At 42.9% G+C, this 22,110-nt stretch overlaps 2 protein-coding genes across 3 annotated transcripts in view; both read right to left on the bottom strand.

The window, feature by feature from the left end:
* ep300b (EP300 lysine acetyltransferase b) overlaps positions 1–8,360 on the bottom strand; it is a 35,705-nt gene extending 27,345 nt beyond the window's left edge. For both annotated transcript variants that reach the window (XM_083931131.1, XM_083931132.1), the window contains exons 1-3: positions 6,320–8,360; positions 3,545–4,155; positions 1,430–1,606 (exon numbers count right to left, since the gene is read on the bottom strand). In XM_083931131.1, coding sequence (XP_083787257.1) covers positions 1,430–1,606; positions 3,545–4,155; positions 6,320–6,413 — 882 coding nt within the window. In that variant the 5' untranslated portion in view covers positions 6,414–8,360. The remainder of the gene's footprint in view (positions 1–1,429; positions 1,607–3,544; positions 4,156–6,319) is intronic.
* A 1,254-nt stretch (positions 8,361–9,614) lies between these two features.
* On the bottom strand, positions 9,615–21,693 carry xpnpep3 (X-prolyl aminopeptidase 3, mitochondrial). The gene is made up of 12 exons (XM_083931058.1): positions 21,557–21,693; positions 21,336–21,455; positions 20,090–20,212; positions 19,596–19,783; positions 19,138–19,357; positions 17,243–17,427; positions 16,470–16,532; positions 15,007–15,120; positions 14,130–14,215; positions 13,636–13,819; positions 12,356–12,476; positions 9,615–12,158 (listed from the first exon to the last, which is right to left on the bottom strand). The coding sequence occupies exons 2-12, from the start codon at positions 21,403–21,405 to the stop codon at positions 11,992–11,994; spliced, it is 1,521 nt and encodes a 506-aa protein (XP_083787184.1). The 5' UTR covers positions 21,406–21,455; positions 21,557–21,693; the 3' UTR covers positions 9,615–11,991.
* Between the last annotated feature and the right edge of the window lie 417 nt (positions 21,694–22,110).

Here is a 22,110-nt window from a genome sequence, read left to right as displayed (position 1 = left end):
GATAGCACAGGAAAGTTAATAACCTACGGTGACTCACTGCAATCTGACAGCGAAGTTCTGGGGCATATGGTTAATCTTACTTCAAAGGGGTTCATTTTTCTGAGGTGGGTAATTGTTATGGTGATTTGAACTATCTCTTCACTAAAATCCCAAGCAAGACAGCCATGTCTGTGATTGCTCTCCTATTCACCAGAGGACTCAGCCTGGGCTGTTTCAAGACAACTGAGTTCGTCTAAAACACATTTAAAATCATTTTCAGATAATATAGCCAATTTTTAGATATCCAAAATGCTCCCATGCTGCCGATTTAAGGGGGATATAATGCTGGAATATCAGTTTCGTTTTTACAGCTTTAGGTGAGCGGCACGACGACTCTCACACACAAAATCAATCAGTTAATACGCCACGTGACTCGCGAGGAGAGATTTCACACATCGCACGGCACGTTTTCACAGGGCAACAACGCAGGAATCAGGACACCATAGATATCTTAGCTTCTACGGTACTTACAGTTATGAAACTGTGAGGTTATCTAACTGCAGTCATGGGAAAACAACCCCAGGCTCCTGCAAAACATTTTTCAGTTCTTCTCCTAAGAAGCAGGTGTATCAGAGTCAGATTCCCCAAACTTTTAAGTCATCAACGTTTTCATGAATCGCTTGTTTCAAATGCCAAGTGTTCAAGATTTTATCATCAGCATTAACAACGTCTCAAAGTTGCTATATAAGCTACATGTTCTATTCTGTTTGACACAATGGGTAAGTTTATTCTTTACGAAAGAGGAAAAAAAATACATTTATCAGTGTCAGTGATGGCATTAAAGGAGATGGCCCCCCAAATGGCTACAGTTTTCAATGGTGTCACTGATTTGGATTATGGCCCTGGTGCCATGCCAATAAATGAAATCTTTCAAAGTTTTTCTGCACTTTGTTTACTTCTTGTGATAAGTGGCTCTCAAGGCGAGGTCATGCTCGACATCAGGTCATGTCTGAAGGCAAAAGTGTAGACATATAAGAGCCGGGTGGGAGTTTGAGAGATAAGTTCATATCCTGTTTTTTAACCTTCACACACCTGGTCAATCCCTGTGTGACGTATGCGGGACTGTAAACACTTTCAACACATGGGAAGTTACGAAAACTGTTGGGCTCAATTTATTGTTGGTTTTTGACTTTTGACAGTACATCCCCAGCATCTGGAATGAACTGGAATCTCATTAAAATAAGACTTGAGTGGCAATTGAAAACTACAATGATATGGATGGATATGCTACACAAAAGGCTAAACTGTGTTCTGGTTCCAGTGAGAACGTAAAAGGGAACGGTTCTCTACTTGAGACCATTCGAGAGAGCTCAGAAAAATTCAACCCTGATCTACATTAATTAGATTGGCTTTGTGTGATTGCTACACAACAACAACAGACAAATCTTACCATCCCGGGCATGCCTTGACCTGGTGCTGTCTTCTTGTCAATGTTAAACTGTGAGGCCATATTGTTGGGAAGGGCCGCCTTATTCTGGAGCTGTGGGCCCAGCCCTGCTCCAGGCAGCCCCTGGCCAGCCTGACTGTACGGACCGCCATAGGGGCCCGCATTGGCCATCATATTCATCTGGAGAGCACGTTGAAGGGAGGCAAAGGAAATGGGGAGGAGGAGAGAGAGAGAGAAATTATTAAATAGTTAAGAGATCAAAGCAATCACACCTCACGACCTATGAAAACATGATTTAAACCACAAGTCAAGTTATATTCCAACATTTAAGGAAGAAATATGGGAAGTATTAAAATGTATTCTTACACGAGTTTAAAAACTACAAAACGACTACATACCAAACTCCATTGGTCGGTTTTGAAATTGCTCAAACGACCAGTGAGAAAACAGAGCTGGGGAAATTATCCCTTCATGAGCTTTCATTGTGTGTTTGTGTTTCCGTTACAATATTAGTTCCTCTTTCTCTTGACCTTACTTTACTCCCTCCACAATAAAACAATATCAACACGTGATCCAAATGTCACTCTTTAGGTTTTAAAGACACCACCAACTATGGTCTCAGATGAGGCCCGGGTTTCCATTATCAGGTACAAGCTGCCAGTGAAAATCCCATGCCACTGCTGCAGCTTCACATTAAGAACATTTAACTGTCTAAACTCAAGCCGACTTTGATGATGGCGTAGTCACAGGAATGCAATGTGTTTGTGACTAAATGAGCGTGACACTGGCTGCTATCTTTCATCAAAATGCAACCACAATTGTCATTTTCTGCTCTTTTTTTTTTGACAGTGGATAAGTTTGAAATATTGCAATGATTGAACCAGAAGGAGCAGTCAGAGCGAGCCGTTCGATGAAGAGCTGCAGGCGACAGGCGGACAACGACGTCTTGGTGAGGTACTCATGCCGTGTGCAGCGTAATATCAAATCACCACTGCTCACAGACTCATGCCGTGTGCAGCGTAATATCAAATCACCACTGCTCACAGAAAAATGGAACAAAGCCGAAGAATATTTGACTGGAATTTTCCCCCCGTTGTTGTCTGGAACATTGAAATCTTCCAGGACACACGGACAGGCCCCAGAAAAATGTATTCTTTTATTTTTACAGTAACCTAGGATGCAGGCCAGGTTATTTTCAGCTCCCTCAGTATCTGACTGTTTGCTTAAGCAGCACAAATGTGAAGTGATTTGTCAATTGTTGCTATATGACTAATAAAGTCTAATGAAACTGTTAATCTGAGAAAATAACTCCAATTAAACTGCACAATTTCCCCTGCATTGAACAGATAACACATACACTCTACTGATGCATATTTCAACTAAAGGGCATTACTATGTCTTAGTTATGCTACTTTTTATACTAAACAATTCAACACAGATGTTTGCAGATGTGCCTTTACACTGTCAATGAAAACTCTCTTGTGGACTATTAGCTAGCGAGGAGCTTAACCATCGATACCACAGAGTGAACAGGGACGCAGTCCAACACATGAACACTCACGCATGCACCGGCTCTGAAGAGCGTCTTCAGAAATCTCACATGACTCACTACAACAGACAGGCCTACTTCAGTCTACAGCGTTACTCAGGTCTGAAGAGATGTGTCTATCCCTGCCTTTTGTGCTGTGAACCTGAGGACGCTGTTTAACTGTATCAAGCTCAAGTGTAATGACCATGAATCTTACTTTTTAAAAAGGATTTTAACTCAAGAAATTCAATCCAGACCAATCACATTTCTACCTGTTTTTGCAGCAATTATAACATATATGAGGCAGTGGGCAGTAACTGCAAACCTCAATGATATCCCACTAGACCCGGATGGCAATGGCAGAGCTCTAATTCCAATTTTGTGAAAATGGTGTCTTCAATATAATACAAAATTCACTTTTAACAATGCCACAACATTTTGAATGTAAAAGAATATGACAAAGGTGTTATAATTGAAGAGAACTTGCAGATGTGGGATTGGGACAACTTAGCCCCCCACTGAGATGCCATTTTCTGGTCGATAAACAGAGTATCTCTAATGCCTGGTGCTGCTGGGTTGAGTGTGCTTACCTTGTTCAGTGCTCCGGGTTGCTGCGGTCTCATTCCTGCCTGACCCCCGGGTCCCATTTGCTGACCGCCCTGTTGCTGCTGCTGTAGGGTTTCCGCCAACAGATTACTATTGTTACCCATGCCTGCACTGCCAGGGTAACCCATTCTTGGCGTGCCATTCATCACCTGCCCCCCCATCAGGCCTTGCTGCTGCTGTCCAGTGTTACCCTTCTGGGCACCCATCATGGCAGCTGCCCGGCTGAGTGCTGACACCCCTCCAACCATCCCGACCTGCTGCATTAATCCAGGTTGCTGCTGCTGTCCCTGGGGGGGCAAGCCTTGAGGTCCGCCAGGGGAGACACTGACACCCCCCATCATCCCCATGGAAGCCCCGGGCGCTGTGTTGTTGGAAGTAGGGCCGCCTTGCTGTGCTGGTGCTCCAGCGCGCAAGAGCTCAGATAGCTGTTTGTGTTTGGAAGCTGCATCCTGGCCTCCCAAACCTAGCCCTCCTCCGAGTATGCCAAGACTGGTATGGAGTTGACCGACATCCCCTCCGTTGGTCAGGCCCAGGTCCGAGGAATTGATGAGCTCATCTGGGAGGTCGTGCTCCAGGTCAAAGAGTGAACCAAAATCTAGGAAACAAAAATAATTACCAACTCGAAAAATAGAGAGCAGGTTCAAAGTTTAATTTTGGGGTTGCACTACTGACAGAATTTTTTTCCCAAGCATAATTCAATTTAAGTGCGGTACAGCGCTTTCATTAGTATGAAAACTATCAACCAATACTCTGGAGCCCATGGCTGGACAGCCAGTGCAGCAGGAGTTCTCTCAGAGCCTGGATTTCTCTCCTGGGCATCAGTTTGTGGTTTGATGGGGTGCCAAACAGGGAGCGCAAATGCGGTAGGGTCAGGGTGAGAAGCCGCAGAGGGGTAAACACTACAGGACCTTGGTAGGTGTGTGCATTGGATATACAGTGATGCAAGAGCATTCAAATAGAAAAAGTAGGCTATTAGAAGTCATCGACTGCCAACAGAAGCAAATTAGAAAGGAGAAGTTTTCTGAACGTAAACTGGCATTAAAATTGCAATCATTTTCCTCAAGCAGACCTTTGGCCCCACATAAACACAACCTTCATGTTATCTTATTTATGATGGCTTCTGACATGTCAGCATCTAACCTAAAAAAATGATGCTACTGTGTAGATATGATGTGCCAGTGTAAGACTACTCGCTGCATTAGGAGCTCAGATACTTTGGGAAATTAAACATGCATCAGGTTTGAAATTCACATTAACTTATTTTCTGACACAGTTGGGCAGCTGTGGTGTGACCAACTATCTTTGCACAGTCGACACATACTGTATACTAAAGTGTTTTGTGTTATGGGAAATACTTTTTTATTCAATACATAGTTGAATTTCAAGTAGAAAACAGTTTAAACTCGCAATAATACCTGAAAATCATCATGTTTCTCGTTAGGCCGCTTTATATTTTTGTTTACTGTTGAATTCCTGACTGCAGTATTACCACACATCAATTGCTGAGCTCGATTTCATGCACTTTTATATATTTTTATATTAACTGTAGATGTTTTGTGTGCCTCCGTTTTTTAATATGGCATCTCAAGTGTGTTGTACTTGTGTGCAGTGACAAATAAAGCACCTATCTACACAGGGTACAACAAGAGGCGAAGCAAAGAGTTATAGCCCATTGCTCGATATGTGTGAATTAATTATTTTGCAGCAATAATAGTTGAATATACACACATGCCAGGTTTAAAAGAATCGAGTGATCTGATCGGGGAAAGTGTTGAATCGTCTTTGAAAAGTGAACTGCAAAAAAAAAAAAAAAGTGCAGCGCGGTGTCACCGTGAGGACTCAAACAATGGACGGTGAACAAGAATGGGCTCCACGGTGAAGAGTTAAAGAGAGCAGCTACAGCGAAAAGCCTCTGCACAAAGTCCCCAAAGAAGAGGTTTCAGAGACGGGGCCGAGTGTGGCCCTCCAACACACTCAAAATGGACACAGTTGCATCTTCGGCTGGGCAACAATGCTTTGTGCAACTTTAATGAAGTGAACAATAGGTCGCTGGTGTGCGACAATACCCTTAAAAAACACGTGAAGCAGACTAAATTCACGCTCCTGCACGTTTTTACCGCAACTACAGAAAAAAGTTAGTAAGCACATTGTAAGACTGAGCGTCGATCTCGTGCCCATCGCTTGTTAATCACGTATTTTCTTTGCTAACCAGCTACTTTGCTCAGCTGAGCCGGTGGTTATCTATCCGCAGAGCTAAGTCGCGTTAGCTCGCTCGCTCGGTTCCCGTTACTTTCCCCTAAAGCAGCTTTAAAAACAATACTTTGTCCCTATATTTCCGGAGTATTTAGGAAGCCTGGTGTTTAATGTGCACACGCTCTCGGGCTTCCACTTAATTCACTTTAAAAAGGAGCGAGACAACTTGAAGCAAACAGCGGTGACTCGACTCTTCCATTGTTTGGAGGTGGATGTTTTAGTTGGGAGCTAAGTTAGCCTGTTGAGGCTAACGCATCAAAACATCCCTGCAGGAAAAGTTGCTCCTGCAGCCAGCTACTACATCGCTAGTTCCTTTTTAGCAATGCAAAGTCTCACACTGGTCTTTTTAATCACGTTACAAGTTGATTAAGTTAATGTTCAGAAGCATGAGTTATGAAGCAGCTGGGAGTTTGCTGTGCAGCTCTACAGGGAGTTCAGACTTGACCACACGTTTCACCAAACGGTCGAAGATACTTTGTTTTTAATAATGCATGCAAAATATTTACCATTTCCATCACTGGCAGACACCGAGAGGGCTGGAGAGGACAGCTTGGGCCTCTTGGCTGAAGGCGGGCCGGACTCCAGGACATTATCGGCCATATTTTTGACGAATTAAAAAAAATGCCGTAGACCCACGGAGGGCAAAGCGTATTTCCTTTATTTGCGTCTCCTTGTCCCTTAAAGAAAAGCCTGTGATCGGTCCCCCACCGCTTGGGGGACGGTAGGGGAGAAGAGAGCAATGTTGAACTCCTTCCCTTACAGTTCTCCCTCTCGGTTTATTCCTCTCTGCAGATACAAGTCCCCCTCCCCTGTCGGAGATTGTGTTTCTTCACAGATTTGAACAGGAGGAGGTGGGAAGGTGGAGTCGGCGAGAAAGGCAAGCGTGCGGCCCTCTGACAACCTCATGTAGCTACTTCTGCGACACAAAAACTGTCCCGAGATCCGTCCTCCGTGCTGCTATCAGTCCTGTGCGCCATAGTCGGCGGAGAAATCCTGTATTTCAGGTCTGAAGCGATCCAGTGGAGTCTCGGATGAGATGATGGTTGTGAAACAAACAAGACAAAAAAACACAAACCAGGAGTGTCCCCTGCGTTAACTTCTGGATGCAGTCCTCTCATGCAACAGTTAGGAGATCCTCGGTTGCTTTTCTCTCTCCTGACCAGACATCTCAGTCAATGCCACTGATTTCCTTTACGTTTCCAGACCAGAGAGGCGGTCAACTCGTGTGAAGCGTGCGCGGTACTCTCGAGTGCAATACTGAGGAGTAAAAACAACTTGCATCGGCTTATCAGTAACTAAATAGTCTAACACTTCTGCAGAAAGAGGAGTCCCACACTCGCAGTTACCCGGATAAAAGGGAAATACATCCACGCATGACTTTTCTTTTGCATGTGCATGCTGATTACAATGTGCACTTAGTGTTTGGCCACGCAAGGCACTGGATCAGAAAGAGCAGGCTCGTATTGCATATTTGGTTGTTGTTGTTGCAACCCCCCTCTTTTCGCTTTTCGATTGTGCCTATCGCAATCAGCGGGGTCGGAAAAGGTTGAAAATAGAAAATCTTGTCAAAAAATCACCGCTCTTGTGCAATCGACCCTGCAAACCATTGCTCTGACAGTGCACAGATCACGGCGCGTAATTGCCAATCAGCGGGGCGGTCGAGATTGATCCAATTAGTTTTATTTTTGCAGAGGACGATCTGTGGGGTTTACTCATCTGGCGCTCCACAAGAGCTTCCTCCTCCGGGGTTTTTCAGCACTTGAAATCTCAGGTAATGAAAGGGATGATGAGTATCCAAACAGATATACCTGTCACACGCGGCTTATAAAGATGTCTTGGCCGTGCAAGGGACCAAAAAAAAAAAAAAGCCCGGAGCGCAGCGAGGGCGACAAGCGAAATGTGGTTTTAAAACGACGGTGGGTCGCTTGGAAATTATGGCTCTTTCGGAAGCGGAAAGCTTGAGATCTGCACACTAATGTTGACACCCCCCTAAAATATTTCGGGCTGACAAAATCCTCTCATTGACTCTTTGTGATGGAGAATGCCCCCCTTCGTGTTTCTCCTGGCAATTTCCCTTCTCTTTAAACCCGTCTTTCTTTCCACCTCTCCCTTCTGCCCGGCAGCAATTTATTTATATAATTGTCTATGCGGACTCTTTCCTTCCTCCGCGACGGACACATACTGATTTTTCATGTTGATGTTTTCCCTTTTTTCGCAGGTTTTTCCTCGTTATGATAAAAAATATTGCCCTCTTCCGCCTCTCCTCTCTGCCTCGGTCCGCAAAACACCCCCTTCCTTGGATTTGAGTATTTCCTCCTCATGCAAACATATATATATGTGTATATATATATATATTTATATATATATATATATCACCGACTCGGTTTTCCCTCCACTGGCGTCTTATCTTCTTCGGCGGTGCTTTCTCTCTCTCTCTCTCTCGGTAACACGGACAGGATTACGCCACTCTTTCTTCCCCCGGTGGTTCCCGTAGTGGCTGCCGTCGGTCGCCGGAGTCGCTCCCTCTCTCGGTTATCTCCTCCTGTTTCTGACGGTCCGTCCGCACAAACAAAATGGCGGCTTGTTGTTTCTACTCCTCTGATACGGGGGGAGGGTTGGAGGTACAGCGACATTAGGCGTGAAGCAGCGGAGGAGGGAGGGAGGAAGGGAAGAAGAGGGGAGGTTGTCTTCGTAGGTGTTCGGGATTTTCCGGAAACCGGGTTCCGACGGCAGCCGCCGATTTCAATCTGTAGGTGACAGTGGCGCTCCATGCACTGGTTACAGCACTAAAGTGAGGTTGTAGGGCTGTAATTACCCCGTTTAAAATGTGTAAATACAAACAGAATGTGATTGAAATGTTTAATTGAAAATAGCACAAACAAAACACATCAAATGTCATTTAAAATATACTCTAAATATACATATTTTAGTATAGTTTCTGTTCTCCACCCATCTGTTTATACTGTTCCCCATCTGTCTATACCGTTCACATTATTATATTGTTTATACTATATTGTGTTTTTATTGCTTATATTATACTTTGCTTATTGTTTTATTATATATTCTTTTCTAAAAATGTACCAAGGGGGAGTAGCACTCCAATTTCGTTGTATGCAAATGCAATGACAATAAAGGCTATTCTATTCTTAAAAAAAAAAAGGATATGCCCATTTTGAATTTGATGCCAGCAACATATTTAAAAAAAAAAGTTGTGATAGTGGTAACAAAAGACTGGAGAATTTGTGAAATGCTAAAAGAAAACACCTGGTGGGAAATTAAAAGACATTATATGTGTATTTCATCATCTACAGTCCATGATACCAAGATTCAGGGAATCTGAAGAAATCTCTGTGGCTACGCAAAAGAAGTGTCCATTTAAATCAGTGGTTTCCAATCCTGCTCCTGGAGGGCCACTGCTCTGCATGTTTGAGGTTTCTCTCTGCTCCAACACACCCGGGTCTCACAATGACCGAAGCTGTCACAGACTTCAGCTGCTTGATAACGAGGAATCATGTGTGTAAGAGCAGGGAGAAACCTAAAACATGCAGGGCGGTAGCTCTCCGGGAGCAGGATTGGAAACCCCTGATTTAAATAATCCAATACTGTAACACTGTTAAAGGAGCAACTCTACATAATTAAAGTTTATACAAAGCCGCACAACACTGAAAACATTTAACTTGTGTAAAAAGTGAATAAATGAGTCAACAGTTACAGTTTTGAAAGTTTAATAATGAACCAGAATTGGTCTCCAAACTGGTTGTGATGTCAAGTTTGTATGTACACGTCTAAAACCGGGGTTTAAGGTGAACTCAGAGAGACTACCCTCCTTCAGTAAATTAGTGTGAAGGCAGTCTTCTAGTGTCAAATCAGGTGTGCCCACCTCTTGATAAAAAGGCAAACCATTGGCATCGGTGTAATCCGTTTTGGTCACCAAGACTAACTCAGTGCATCACTAGGTAAACTGCAGATTGAACTTACTTAAATATCTGTATTATATGTGAAAGCAACAAGAAATTACAAAATTAGGTTTTTGAACTGTAACTTCAACTGTCTGAAACAACAGTGCAAGTGTGACAGACACTTCAACATCATGGGGTGCACCTTATATGGCAAATCATGTGACATACAAAAAATTAAATCTATTTAAAGGTGTCTGTAAGTTGAGCACAAGAACCACTGGTGTAAGGCTGCGTTCACACAGCTCCGGTGCGAGTGTCACTTATGGCCTGTTTGTGTGACGTCCTGTTGTGTTCTTGAACCCCCTTAATGTAGCACAAGTAAACTTTACATTCCACTTATAATCCGTCAGATCGTTGTTATGAGCTCGACATTTCCGTCCGCATTTATAAGACAGCTTTATTTTACAAAGAAAGAGAGGAAGAAAGGAGACGGAGGGACTGAGCTTTGCACTGGAGCTTATTGCAGGAAACAATCAGTTGTTACACAGACTCCTGGGCAGGTAAGTGCCTGTGTTTCATTTTTTACTGTCCTAGTTTCTTAAAACTGACTTGTGGCCGTGATGTTAACTGTACAGGACTCTCACAACTCAAGGGGACTGTAACAAGTCTGATCGCATTGGTCAATGCATTGTGACGTCGGGTTGCGTTCCTCCAAAAGTTGAATCTGTCTAAACTTTTCACCGCATTCACCCTAAACGTACTACCCCCATTCTAAATCTAAGGGCGTACTCACACTGTCCTTCTGGCCGGGGCCAAAACCGTTTTTTCAGCTAAAGCCTAGTACCTTTAAGCAGTGTGAGTGCACCCGCTCCGCGCATAACTGCGGCCAGCGGACCGTCCACGGCCCGCTTGAAAGAGCTGGGCTTTAGCGGAGCCGTTTGCACATGTACGAGCACGAGCGTGCGCACGTGTACGAGCACGAGCCCTACGGCAGTAGCGTTATGTCCGCCTGTTCGGACATGTAAATAGAAGGACGGACCATGCGCGGACATTTAACAACAACAACAATGGCGGTGAAAGGTTCACGTTGGTGTGATGCGGAGGTGGAGTGTTTACTGCAGATTTGGTCGGATGAAAATATTCAAAAACAGTCGACAAGACGCACAAAAACTCTGAGGTCTGTGGAAAGATTTGTAAACAAAGCCACACACACGCGATCAATGCGTGTGACGTGTTACGGCGTGATGGCGTATGGACAGCAAGAAGCATTGGCCGGCCCTGGCAGTGTGAGTACAAACAGGGCTGGGGCGCGGGGGGGAGAGGGAGGGGGGACAAGTACCCTAAAGCCCGGGTCGCGGTCCGGAAGGACAGTGTGAGTACGCCCTTAGTTACAGAGTGTAGTCCAAAGCCTCTGTAGTCCCCTCACTCATTACTTCTTTGGACTGAGGTATAGTTGCCTTTAAATCAGACTCAAATTACTAGCCTACATTCTTAAACTTGATTCAATTCCCCTTGTTTTGTCTGCAGAAAGTAAATAAAAGGCATGTATTAGCATTAAAAATTAGATGAGATCTTTCAAATACATATGAACACATTTTTCTCTCTCCTGAAAAGACACAACACACACACACTTTTCAGTGTACACTTTTTAAGCCATTTCAGTGTATTTGTGCATTCATTACCATTATTCCAAGTTTGTCAGGAGCAGCTGTTTAAGACAGGATCATCTTTATTCATCACTTCTGTGCATTACCATGGTGCTCTGTTTATTCAACATGCTCTTCCTGAAGCTCAGTGAGTGAATGTTCAACAGTTGATGTTTTTATCTTTTGTACTGAAGCATGAGCTGACGAAGAATCATGCTTTCTGTGTGTGTAAGAGACACATTAAGTCTGTGTATGCAGACAACAAACAATTACATGATGATGGTAATTCTGAAAAACATATAGGTTAAAAATAGGGTTTTGCATCTAATCACTGGGTCTTCAGCTGAATATACACTTTATGCACAAGGTTTTACTGTTGTACCTAGGTTTTTATTCACAGCTCAGCTTCCTTTAAACATTTAGATAGACAACAAAATCTATGACCGTCCGCACCAGATTTCTTTTTGAGGCCTTGCTGAGACTAAAAACAGTCTTGCAGTGTGTTCCCACCTTTCATGTACCTGGGCCCTGAGCCTGATGATGTCATCACCATGGATATGGATGGAAAAGCCCAGCACACTGCCTGCCATCGATGCTGTGGCTCTCTTGTTAACTTGTCAGTTTTTCTCTGCTCTATCTCTGGGCACAGGCCTTCTCTACATCGGCGATGGTCTTCGGTGCGTCAGAGGACAGAATGAGAGGGCCTCCCTTGTCTCGGATCGCCACGTCATCCTCAATCCTGACGCCCAAGCCACGGAAACGCTTTGGTACCTGGTCATTGTCCTCGCTGATGTACAACCCTGTGACAATAGAAGGAGGAAATGGGAAAATGTTTGAAAGAGGACCAACGTGAAACATGATAGAGAATGTAGAATAGATCGTGTGTAAAGAGGGACTGTTCCTGTCCACCAAAGGTACTGGGATGGATGGTGTGAATGGTTTGGATTCTTGTTTAAGGAGGAGTAAAAAGGTATTCAAAAGGCTTGTTTATCTTTACCTGGTTCGATGGTGATGACCATCCCTGGCTGTAAAGGTTGTGAGCGAGACAGCTCTGGAGTGTCGTGTACGTCCATGCCCAGGTAATGCCCGACGTGGTGGGGGCAGTACCGTCGTGCAGCCTGGGATGAGTGTAACATAATTAAAGCTTTAAGCAGTCTTACAGAACTTTGCTATTGTCAACCAGAAGTCCCAGAGCAGCCAAAGCCTGTTGCTAAACATAAATGACATGACATTCAGGTGCCACTCTGGCTTCATCTGATCACTTTCTACCTGCACTCACAGAGCACAACTCAATCCAGCGGCATCTAAACAACAAAACTAAAGGTGAACACTAATTCCAACATGCAATTCTCAGGAATCTTCCATATATGAGATCATTTGCACTTTGTATAAATGTGATGTTATAATCAAAAATCTGTTTTAGAATTTCAAAATAAAAACATTTTGTATCCCCATGTAATGTTAAAACCACAGCGTACCACATTTTTTTGTGTAAGATAAAAATGCAGGAAGTAGGATTTGCCCTTTATTTCGTAAGCCTTATTAAGAAGCAATGCTACCAATGCAACCATGCTCAAAACATTTGGATGCCTCATGGGTTCATAATGGGAAACTTGGACCTGCTAGTGGCAGCAGGGGATCCCCACAATCTGTAGGATCCATCCTCTAGGGACCATGAATATCCATGCAATTCATCAAACACATTCAATACTGGACCAAAGCGGTCCAACTGACCGACCACATGACACACTGACATCTTTGTTACTAAAACCATGCAGCGAGCATGGCCAAAATTTATGAGGACTGTGAGCCCAGCTTTGAATGAAGGTCTCTCACAGGGAAACCCCATCATCAACCAGTCACCCAATCCAGAAGACAACAAAGCGGAGGAAGAGGCCTAAAGCTTTCCAGGCCTATTTAATGTATTATTAGAGAAATCAGTGAATTCAGATTTGGTTTGGCTTGCATGTTTTATTTCCCTGAAAAGAACCACTACGGGAAAGTTCCGCTTTTATACAAAGTTCAACAAGCATATTGTGTTTCATGGAGGCTGTAATTAGGCCACCTCATCATTTACATTGGCCAAAGGAGCTTATAGCTTTTTCTTGACCGTAAACCACTGGTGAGGACATAAATAAAGTCAACCAAAGATGTTTAAATCTAATTCCCAGCTGACATGATAACAGCAATAATCAGATAGTTTCATGTACTCTCTGGTGTGGTTGATTGATATTCAACAGCAGGGCAAGATTTCAATTACATTTCACTCATTATTACCTTTAGGACATCAGCATCACTGGTGGAGGCTCTGACGATGCCTAGCCGCCTGAGCTGTCGTCCCAGCAGAGCCAGCATGGTACTGTAGATGTGATCCAGACTGACGCCCGGGGAGCAAAGAGACAAACAAGAGTGCTGGACCTCCAAGACGGCCTCGTACAGCTCAGCCTGGGCAAGGCTGAATCTGGTAGGAAGGAGATGGGGGCACCAGACAGTTAAGATGTGTCTGTTGTCTGTCATAGGAACAATCTCAAAAACACTGTTACACTACTTTAAAAGGCCCTAGAATCTAAAAGATGTGGACGATTGATTTTAATACAAATCATCTACAACAACAGGACATAATACTTCCTAAAAATATCCAACGAGGGAACAATCTGGAAGTAATGTGCATGATCAAGCAACAAATGTTTAGGACTAAAGAGTGTGCATTTAGAAATCAACCAGTGAAGAAAGCACAGCTTTCTGCTTTGAATTATTTTCTCAAAACTTACTTTCCATTCACTGGCCATGTTCGAGTGATATCACTGACGTAACCAAAGTATTCACAACCACCATCAAGAAGCACCATTTCACCATCCTTGTGGAGGAAAGAAGGGTGTAATCAGTTAAAGGGCAGGTTGGTTATTATTATTATTTTTATATCATTATGTACCTTTCCTAATTCCAAACCCCCTACTTCCGCCTCCCTTGCTAGGACCACGTCCATCTTTGAACTCAGCCTTTATATTGATCTTAGCTACACACCTGTAAAATATCATGACTAGATCTTTGACGGTTATCGGACTGTGATGGCAACAAGTCCTAACCAAAATCCATATGTGAGGAGTTCGGAACGAGTACGGGTTGAATGCCAGGATTGCCTGGCTCCGATTCAACGTTACTTCTTATGCAATACACCGTGAGAAAGGGAAAATTATTGGCTTCAATCCTCATGATTGATGCGGTGTAGTCAATGACAGCTTGTTCTACCATGAAAATGTAAAACATGATGCAGCCCTGTTGACGTTATAATATTTCAAGAGAGAATGGCGATGCATTCAAGAATCGTTTTTTCTCCCCCACCTCTAGCGCTCACAGCAGTAATGTTACATTGCTTGGCTTCTGTGCGTTATTTCCAAACTCAGCACAGCTAACGTTGACTCAGCTAATGCTAGCTTCACATTATTCATAAGCTTAGTTATTAGCTTACTGTGGTAACCCATGTCACTGCTTTGGGCTTTTCCATTGAGACTGCAGATGGAGTCCGCCTTTAAGGTATTCAGTCATTACTTTATATACATAACCGCTCTTCAGAAAGCTTAATGTGGATGTTCATCGCACCTTATGAGACAGGACGGATCCGTTAGCACATACAACACCTTGCTTTACCTTGATAATCTGGTTGTTGTTTATGTAGTGCAGAGTATTAGCTCGATTCCCTCCAGCGACAACAGGGGGATAGGCCAGGAAGTTGGCACCATGGAGCCGATTCTCAAAATCAAACTGTAAGATTAACAAAAGATTTTATGGGATAAGTTAGTTTAGTTGGGGCTTCGTGTTTGTTGTCATTTATACTGTTCTACAAAAGCAAAACACAGTAAATACATATGAAAAAAGGTTAACAATATAAAAATTCATTATGGAATAATAATGTGTAATTTCTGTGAAAACAGCAATTTACACAAACTACAAAACGGAGCAATCAAACATAACTGCGCTCTGTCTTTGTATTCTTTGAGCTGTAACAGCTGTTGTCAGCTTAATATCCGCCATGGAGAAACAGCCAAATAAGACAGCTAAAACAACAAGCTAGTTAGTGAGATAACTGTTAAGCTAACGTCAGCCATCTAAAGCTAAAACTAAACTATCGATTTGCCCCTGGTTATCTGTAAATAAAATATATAATTTTGATAAACCAACATCTTTATTCCACATCAGTAGCTATTGTTCTAGGGGTGTCCCCGACTAAAAACTCTCAGAGTCAAATCTGATTTGCCGCGTCTAAACCAATAGTCGACTAATCGTAGAATCTTTTTTTTTGTGGCTCATGAAAAACCCTCTGATCCAGGGTGGCGAGCCATGGACATGACGCAGACAGTGGCGGGTGCATGTGAGTCCAGTGGTGCACGCTGAGGGGTTACTGGGAGATGTGATTTCTGATTTATAATAGAGCATCTTATTAAAAGTATTTGTTCTCATAACATAAATGTGTTTTGTTTGCATCTTTCTTTGACAATAGCTGACGGTATATTTAGAAGTGTAGTTTCACTTTAACAGCGCTGTGTCCGACTGTGTCAGACTGAACTTCTATAATGAAAAACAACAAATGGGCAAATATTCAAATGAAATGATGCTGATGATTAAACGGTAGCAGACTGTTGTATTTCTGACGCCCAGATAGATTTAAAGCCCAGCCAAGATGCGCTCTGACGGTGCCGGATCCTGGATAGTACAACTTAGTCTAAGAGGGGGAGGGGGTTAATCCTGCACACTAAGGAGACAGATTAAAAGTACATGAGTTATTTTCACGATTTTAGCAACAGTATTTATTAATAGACTTAGATTTATACGCAAATGGCCTATTTATCATGGTTTATTGGGAGAAACCAAGCATCTATATGTAAAATCAGACATTCAGCACCCCCAGAGCCAGAATGTAATAATCAATTGTTTCATAACCACATTGTGCGACGATTCGACTGTGAGATTGGCAGTCTCATCAGGCTCCTCAGAGCAAATCGTCGAATAGTCGACTATTCGGGGTCACCCCTATATTGTTTATTTCATCATGATCAACTAAACACCTGCTAAAGCTTATTAGCTTTAGCTATTCAACAGATATCTTTAGTTACCTTAGCAAAGACCACAGCTTCATCCACGTCTCCTTGAGACAGAGCCATTGTCCTCCTGAAAGCCTGAAATACAAGGCTTGAGTTAGAGTGACACCTATTATATTATCTATTACATCTATTGTGCTTTTCCTTATTTCCTGTCACATATACATATATGACTTGACCAACACTTCAAATAATGAGGTTAACATATGTAAAAGTAATCCCTGTGGGCAACTTTTGCTACATGCTAACGCCAAGGAAGGATGTAATCTTAGTTGCCGAATGTGATAATTTCAAATCAATTTTGGATCACTTCTGTAATTTTTGCTTTAGAAGCCTTTATTGGCCATTTTCACAGTAGAAAGTGCAAATATACTCCATTACAGTCTTTTTCCCAGCTACAGTGACAGATAGGTAACAGAGACAGCAAGGGCATAGATGAAGAGACCAAAAAACGCTGAACAATCAGAGCAGACTGGGCTTTTTCGGAAGGGACTTAAAGAGACGAGTGCTACAACATGGTGTCTAAGTCGGAGAGTGAATGCAGGTGCAGCAGCCATGGGCCGTATAAGAAAAGTTGTGTTTTTGTAACAATAAAGCATTGTAAACGTCATATATATTAAATTATTGTGTTATTTAACAGCTATGATAAACATGTTCTAGTAGAAATAAAAAAAATAAAAGTATGGACCTAAAAATGAGCATATAAGTCCACATTGCTGCACAATACATGAAAATTTGCAGGCCTTTATCGGTAATTGTACACTATAACGAGTAATTTAAACACCAACTTGTGCTGTGATGTGACCTGCTTCTTGCATGAGCGCCACCTCTGCGGAGCTCTTAACAGCCCTGAGAGAGTGTATGAGGGGCCTTATAGAGTGTGCCATCGGCCCCGCCTCCAGCATGGGACCCACATGAGCCTGGTGGAGCCGAGGGTGGGCGGGCTGAGAACTGTCGTACCATAGCACATTGCCTGAAAGAACATCAAAGAAGAGAGAAAATGGTAACTGTGAATTCCTCATTAGTTACTGGTCAAATGTAAGCTCCTGTTTTGTTATTTTTAAAGAATAGTTTAACCTCCTAATGAAAGGTTATTTGCCATTAAAAATGTAATGCATTAACTATTGGAGGGATATTTTGTAAGCCTTTCAAAAACAAAAACACAAGAAAAAAAAGCAAGTTAAAAAGTTTATAAAAGTTACTAGACTCTACACAGCAATACAAAAGCAATGCTGCCTCTGATTGGGATTTCCAGCTCATTGGCTGGGGTGTAGCTTTAGGCTCTTAGCATTAGTTATATATTGTATGCAACCACAACGTGCATATCTAAATCCCTTTTACAGGGTTCTCATTTTTAAACAAACAGTGGAAACATTAAAAGTTCAACTGGAAATGGCTGTCACACGCTGTTGGTATGAAAGACTGTAATAGGTACACGGTTGTACTGGTTGCAGCTTTCACTACACAGCAGAAGGAACTGGTTTCGCTTGATGTGCCGGGGCCGCTTCTACACAACCAAAAATGCAGGGACACACTACACAACGGCTGACTCTTGGTCAAAGTTGGGCCAATAGCGATCATTGCAGTTTCTTGAGCAGAAACGGACATAATGGTAAATATCATGTGTTCTTTCAAAATCGGGTTGTTATGTTAATGAGCTAACTGGCTAACTAGAGTTTTGAATCCGTGCGTTCGGTCTTCTGGTGTCCTTTTTTGAATGACCAATACAGATTAACACCACCTGCCAGTATGGAGAGTTCTTTCCCCTCACGCAGCTGCAAAACGTATATGCTTTCCATGCATGTTTGAGGGAAACGTTTTGGGAAAGATACAGGAGACGTGAGGCGACAAAACAGTCGGCCCTTGGTGCTGCTAGTTCTTTGATATTGGGTTGGTGTGCCTGAGCCTACAATATAATAATAGATAGACTAATAGATTAACTGTTAACATGCCAGAAAGCAGAAATGGTGGAATGTAGGGCTTAGGGTTGGCAACCCCCCCAAAAAACATATATGTCATAGGAACATCATTGAAGAACAAAAAAACCCAACTCTTATGAATACTCTGGTGCGTCTGAATATTCTGACAGATAGACGGTTGCTACTCCCCAATCAACGACGCAGACGATGAAACCAAGGACCACTTCTATAATCAACTACCTCACATACTCAAGACCAAAAAAAGGAATTCTAATGGGAGACTCGACATGTCAATCAACAATGTTTATGGAATAGGTAACATGATTATCATGGTTTTAGGAGGCTCAGATTTCCCACACATGAACATCTGTAAAGCAACATGGGTTTCCACCAACCGCACAACAGAAAGTCAGATCGACCACATCTGTATCAACCAGATGTTTGGGCACACACTAATGGATGTCAGAGAAAGGTGAGGAGTTGATGTTAGGTATGACCGTTACCTACTCATAGCAAGGACGCAGCTGAAGCTAAGACGCATGTATCCCAGAGGGGAGAACCAAATTCAACAAACAGCAGTTTCAAGATATAGGCACATTGGAACTATACCAGGTCACATCACACAACGGGTTTCAACAAGACATAGAAAAAGAAACCCCAGTTCACTGGAGGAGAGGTGGAGGGATCTAAAGAGGGAAAGGGAGGAGAAAACAAAACATCTTGTTCAGTGAAAAAAATCATGCATTCTTCACACACCCACCCACCTTTAAGGCTTTTGAGCACAACACCCAGTTCTTCTATGCTATGAACTCTCTCTATGCCAGTCAAAGCAGCTGCCCCATCCCTCCCTGACCGAGGCCCGTCCCACAGCTCTCTCCCCGGGTCTCTGCGGGGGACGAACAAGATGGCCTGGTCTGGTCGTCCTTTTCCATAAAGAACCAAGGCACTGTCAGGCTCTAGGATGCCACTGAGGTAGAGGAAATCCTGGGGAACATTTAGCTGCAGGTTAATTGGCAAAGCTTTTCTTAAATTGCAAACAATCACTATTCCAGTTGACAAAAAAAGTAGAACATGAGACTGCAAAGTAAGAACAGAGTCAACAAAAATGCTGTACATCAGTGCTGTAAGGTGAAATAAGGTGTTACAGTTACTAACTAATCAATATATATGGTGTTTCTGTTTAACTGAATATTAAGAAATGCAACTTGAGATAAACACGTACCTGGTTCTGGTGGAAGGGATAAGGGATGTCATTGGTCATGTAGCGGGTTGGATGGGACAAAACAATGACCACATGGTTGCTAGAGGAGGCAGAGGGTCCCAGCCTCTCTGACTGGGCCTCGATAAGTGAGGCCAGCCTGTGTCTGCGGAGCTCGTATTCTGTCTGGCTCAAGCCTGGGGTCACCTCACCTGAGGAGCAGAAATGACATACACTATGAGGTGTTTAAGTGTTTAAGAACAGCTTTAACATCTACACTCACACAATGTGTCTCCTGAATGTATTCTGATTTCTTCATTCACATACAGTGATGATTGAACAGAAATGTGTAAACCGCTACAGCTTTGAGTTGTCTGTGATCTAAAATAGCTCCTGTGCCACAAGGGAACATGACCCCTTCACAGCCTAAATAAATAAACATGTGTTGAGTCTGATGAAGGTTTTCCTTAAAAAGTGGAAATGTCCCAATCCAGCATCCAGTTGTAAAAAATACTCACCATGTTTGATGAGGTGTGGATGAGTGAAGGGGCTGGGCTGGCCCAGGTAACGAGGTGGAACCGTCTTTGGTTTCAAACCTCCTGGTTTCACAGAAATGTTTCTGCACGGGCACCGGACACATCCTACAGACAGCAACACAACACAGACAGCAAAGACTTTGGAAGTGGGCACCTTCAATGCTGCATGCACATGCACCTGCTTTAACTAGTTATCATGCGGCTTCATCTGCAGTCAGAGGTTGTTTTACAGAAGAGAGCTTCACAACTACGGTTTTAGTTTTTCACAGATATATTAGTAATAGCACATGATGTATGTGTAAGAAAGGCTGCTACACTCCACTGTCGCTTTATATCACCACTACATCACTTTATTTAGTGGTACTGTAACTTACTGCTGCTACACTTTACTGTGCTTTACTGTCACTTAGTTCTGTAGGAAATGCTGCTACATTGTTAACACTGTTTTCACTAATCGCTCCTTCTCACTTATTTAGTTTGTACTTATTTTATTTCAATCTGCTGCTAAACTGCACAGTGCGTATTGTTGTATATTGTTTAAACCTACGCTTAACCACAATGTCTGTTGCACTCTGTCACACTTAGTTATTGTTTGATTTATTTTACATTAGCTTTATTTTGATTTGATTTGTTTTTATGCTTATTGTCACTCTGATCCTTTCCCATCTTTGTATTGAAACCGTTGCACAATAATTTCCCTCGGGATAAATAAAGCTTCTTGAATCTTGGCTAAAATAAGTTTCTGAAAACACTTTATGTGAGAAATAGACAATAAAACAGTATCTGGATTCATATTTGATCACCGCTGCCTAGTTTCACAGTTTGATGGGAGTTCAGAGCAGACGTTGACACTGCTGGTTGGTTGTTGTAGGTCGGGCACAGTGGGATCTAGCAGATGACATTAGGAGCAGAAGGTCCTGCATTTAAATCTTCATAAAGTAAAAGTACACAAGTATTATCAGCTAGCCTTTTGCTGAACATTGCAGTGCATTACAAACTAATATAACTATGTGTTAATGTAAGATCTTAATCTAAAACTAGTAAGTTAACTGTCAAGTAAACATTGCACTTAGCAGCGACCTAATATTTCCCTCAGAAATTAGATAATGAAGCAGTAAAGCGCTGTGGAGTTGTGTCTGGCACATGAGACAAGTGGAGCAGATACATAATAAACCTTGAGGTTGTACTGAAGCACAGGAAAACCGTAACACCACCACCCTGGGCTGACCTCGGCTCCAGTTTCCCCGCGGCAGCAGCCTGACAGCAGACCTGACCCAGGCGCTGGTTGAGGGCAACATGTTTGTTGCTTCAACTGGAGGACACCGACCAGTCACAGCATCTGTCCCCGCTGCACACACGAGTTAATGGCCGTCAATAAAGTCAAAGTACGTTAGCCAACTACCGCTGGATATCTACGGAGACACATAGTGGTGTGTTTAAGTTACTTACCTACGCTAAAACCTGCTCACACAACTGTCGGGCGACAGTTAGCCTCGTTAGCTTGATGTCCCCATGTTTGCTAACGGAGACTTTGCTGCCCTGAGTTTTGCTTCCCAGGCGAGTAGCATCCAGCTGCAGACCCGGAGCACAAGCCCCTCACTTGACACAAGCCCCCGGCTTGACGGAAGTGACGTATGAGATCAGAAAGTAGGCGGGAATTTGAGCATGATAAAGTTTTATAAAAATGATTTACTTTAACTGTTGCTATGTTTTGTACTTTTTCAATAAAGTTTAAAAAAACCTATTAAAAAAACCTATTGCGTCACTTTCAATAAAGTTAAAAAAACAACGTTTGCGTCACCTCCGTCAAGCAAGGGGCTTGTGACAAGTGAGGGGCTTGTGTCAAGTGAGGGGCTTGTGCGCCGGGTCTGCAGCTGGATAGTATTGTCCCATGCACAGATGAGTCCCGCCTCTTCTGCCTCTCTCCTTTAGTTGGTAGTCCGTTACTTTACTGCCTTCTACTGGATTTAACCATAGTCTCTATAACCTTCAAGTATTATTCT

This window comes from Echiichthys vipera, assembly GCF_963691815.1.
Source record: "Echiichthys vipera genome assembly, chromosome: 17".
Lineage (NCBI taxonomy): Eukaryota > Metazoa > Chordata > Actinopteri > Perciformes > Trachinidae > Echiichthys > Echiichthys vipera.
Note: the sequence above shows the minus strand (reverse complement) of the source record. Positions and strands in the feature narration are given on the sequence as shown.

Excerpts from the sequence above, each read along its gene's own strand:
- xpnpep3 (XM_083931058.1), bottom strand. The coding sequence starts at position 21,405 with ATGTTGCCCTCAACCAGCGCCTGGGTCAGGTCTGCTGTCAGGCTGCTG. Across the intron at positions 19,358-19,595 it reads ATCCCTTCCACCAGAACCAG|GATTTCCTCTACCTCAGTGG; the intron begins GTACGTGTTTAT and ends AATGTTCCCCAG. Across the intron at positions 16,533-17,242 it reads CAGGTCACATCACAGCACAA|GCTTTCAGGAGGACAATGGC; the intron begins GTTGGTGTTTAA and ends CTTGTATTTCAG.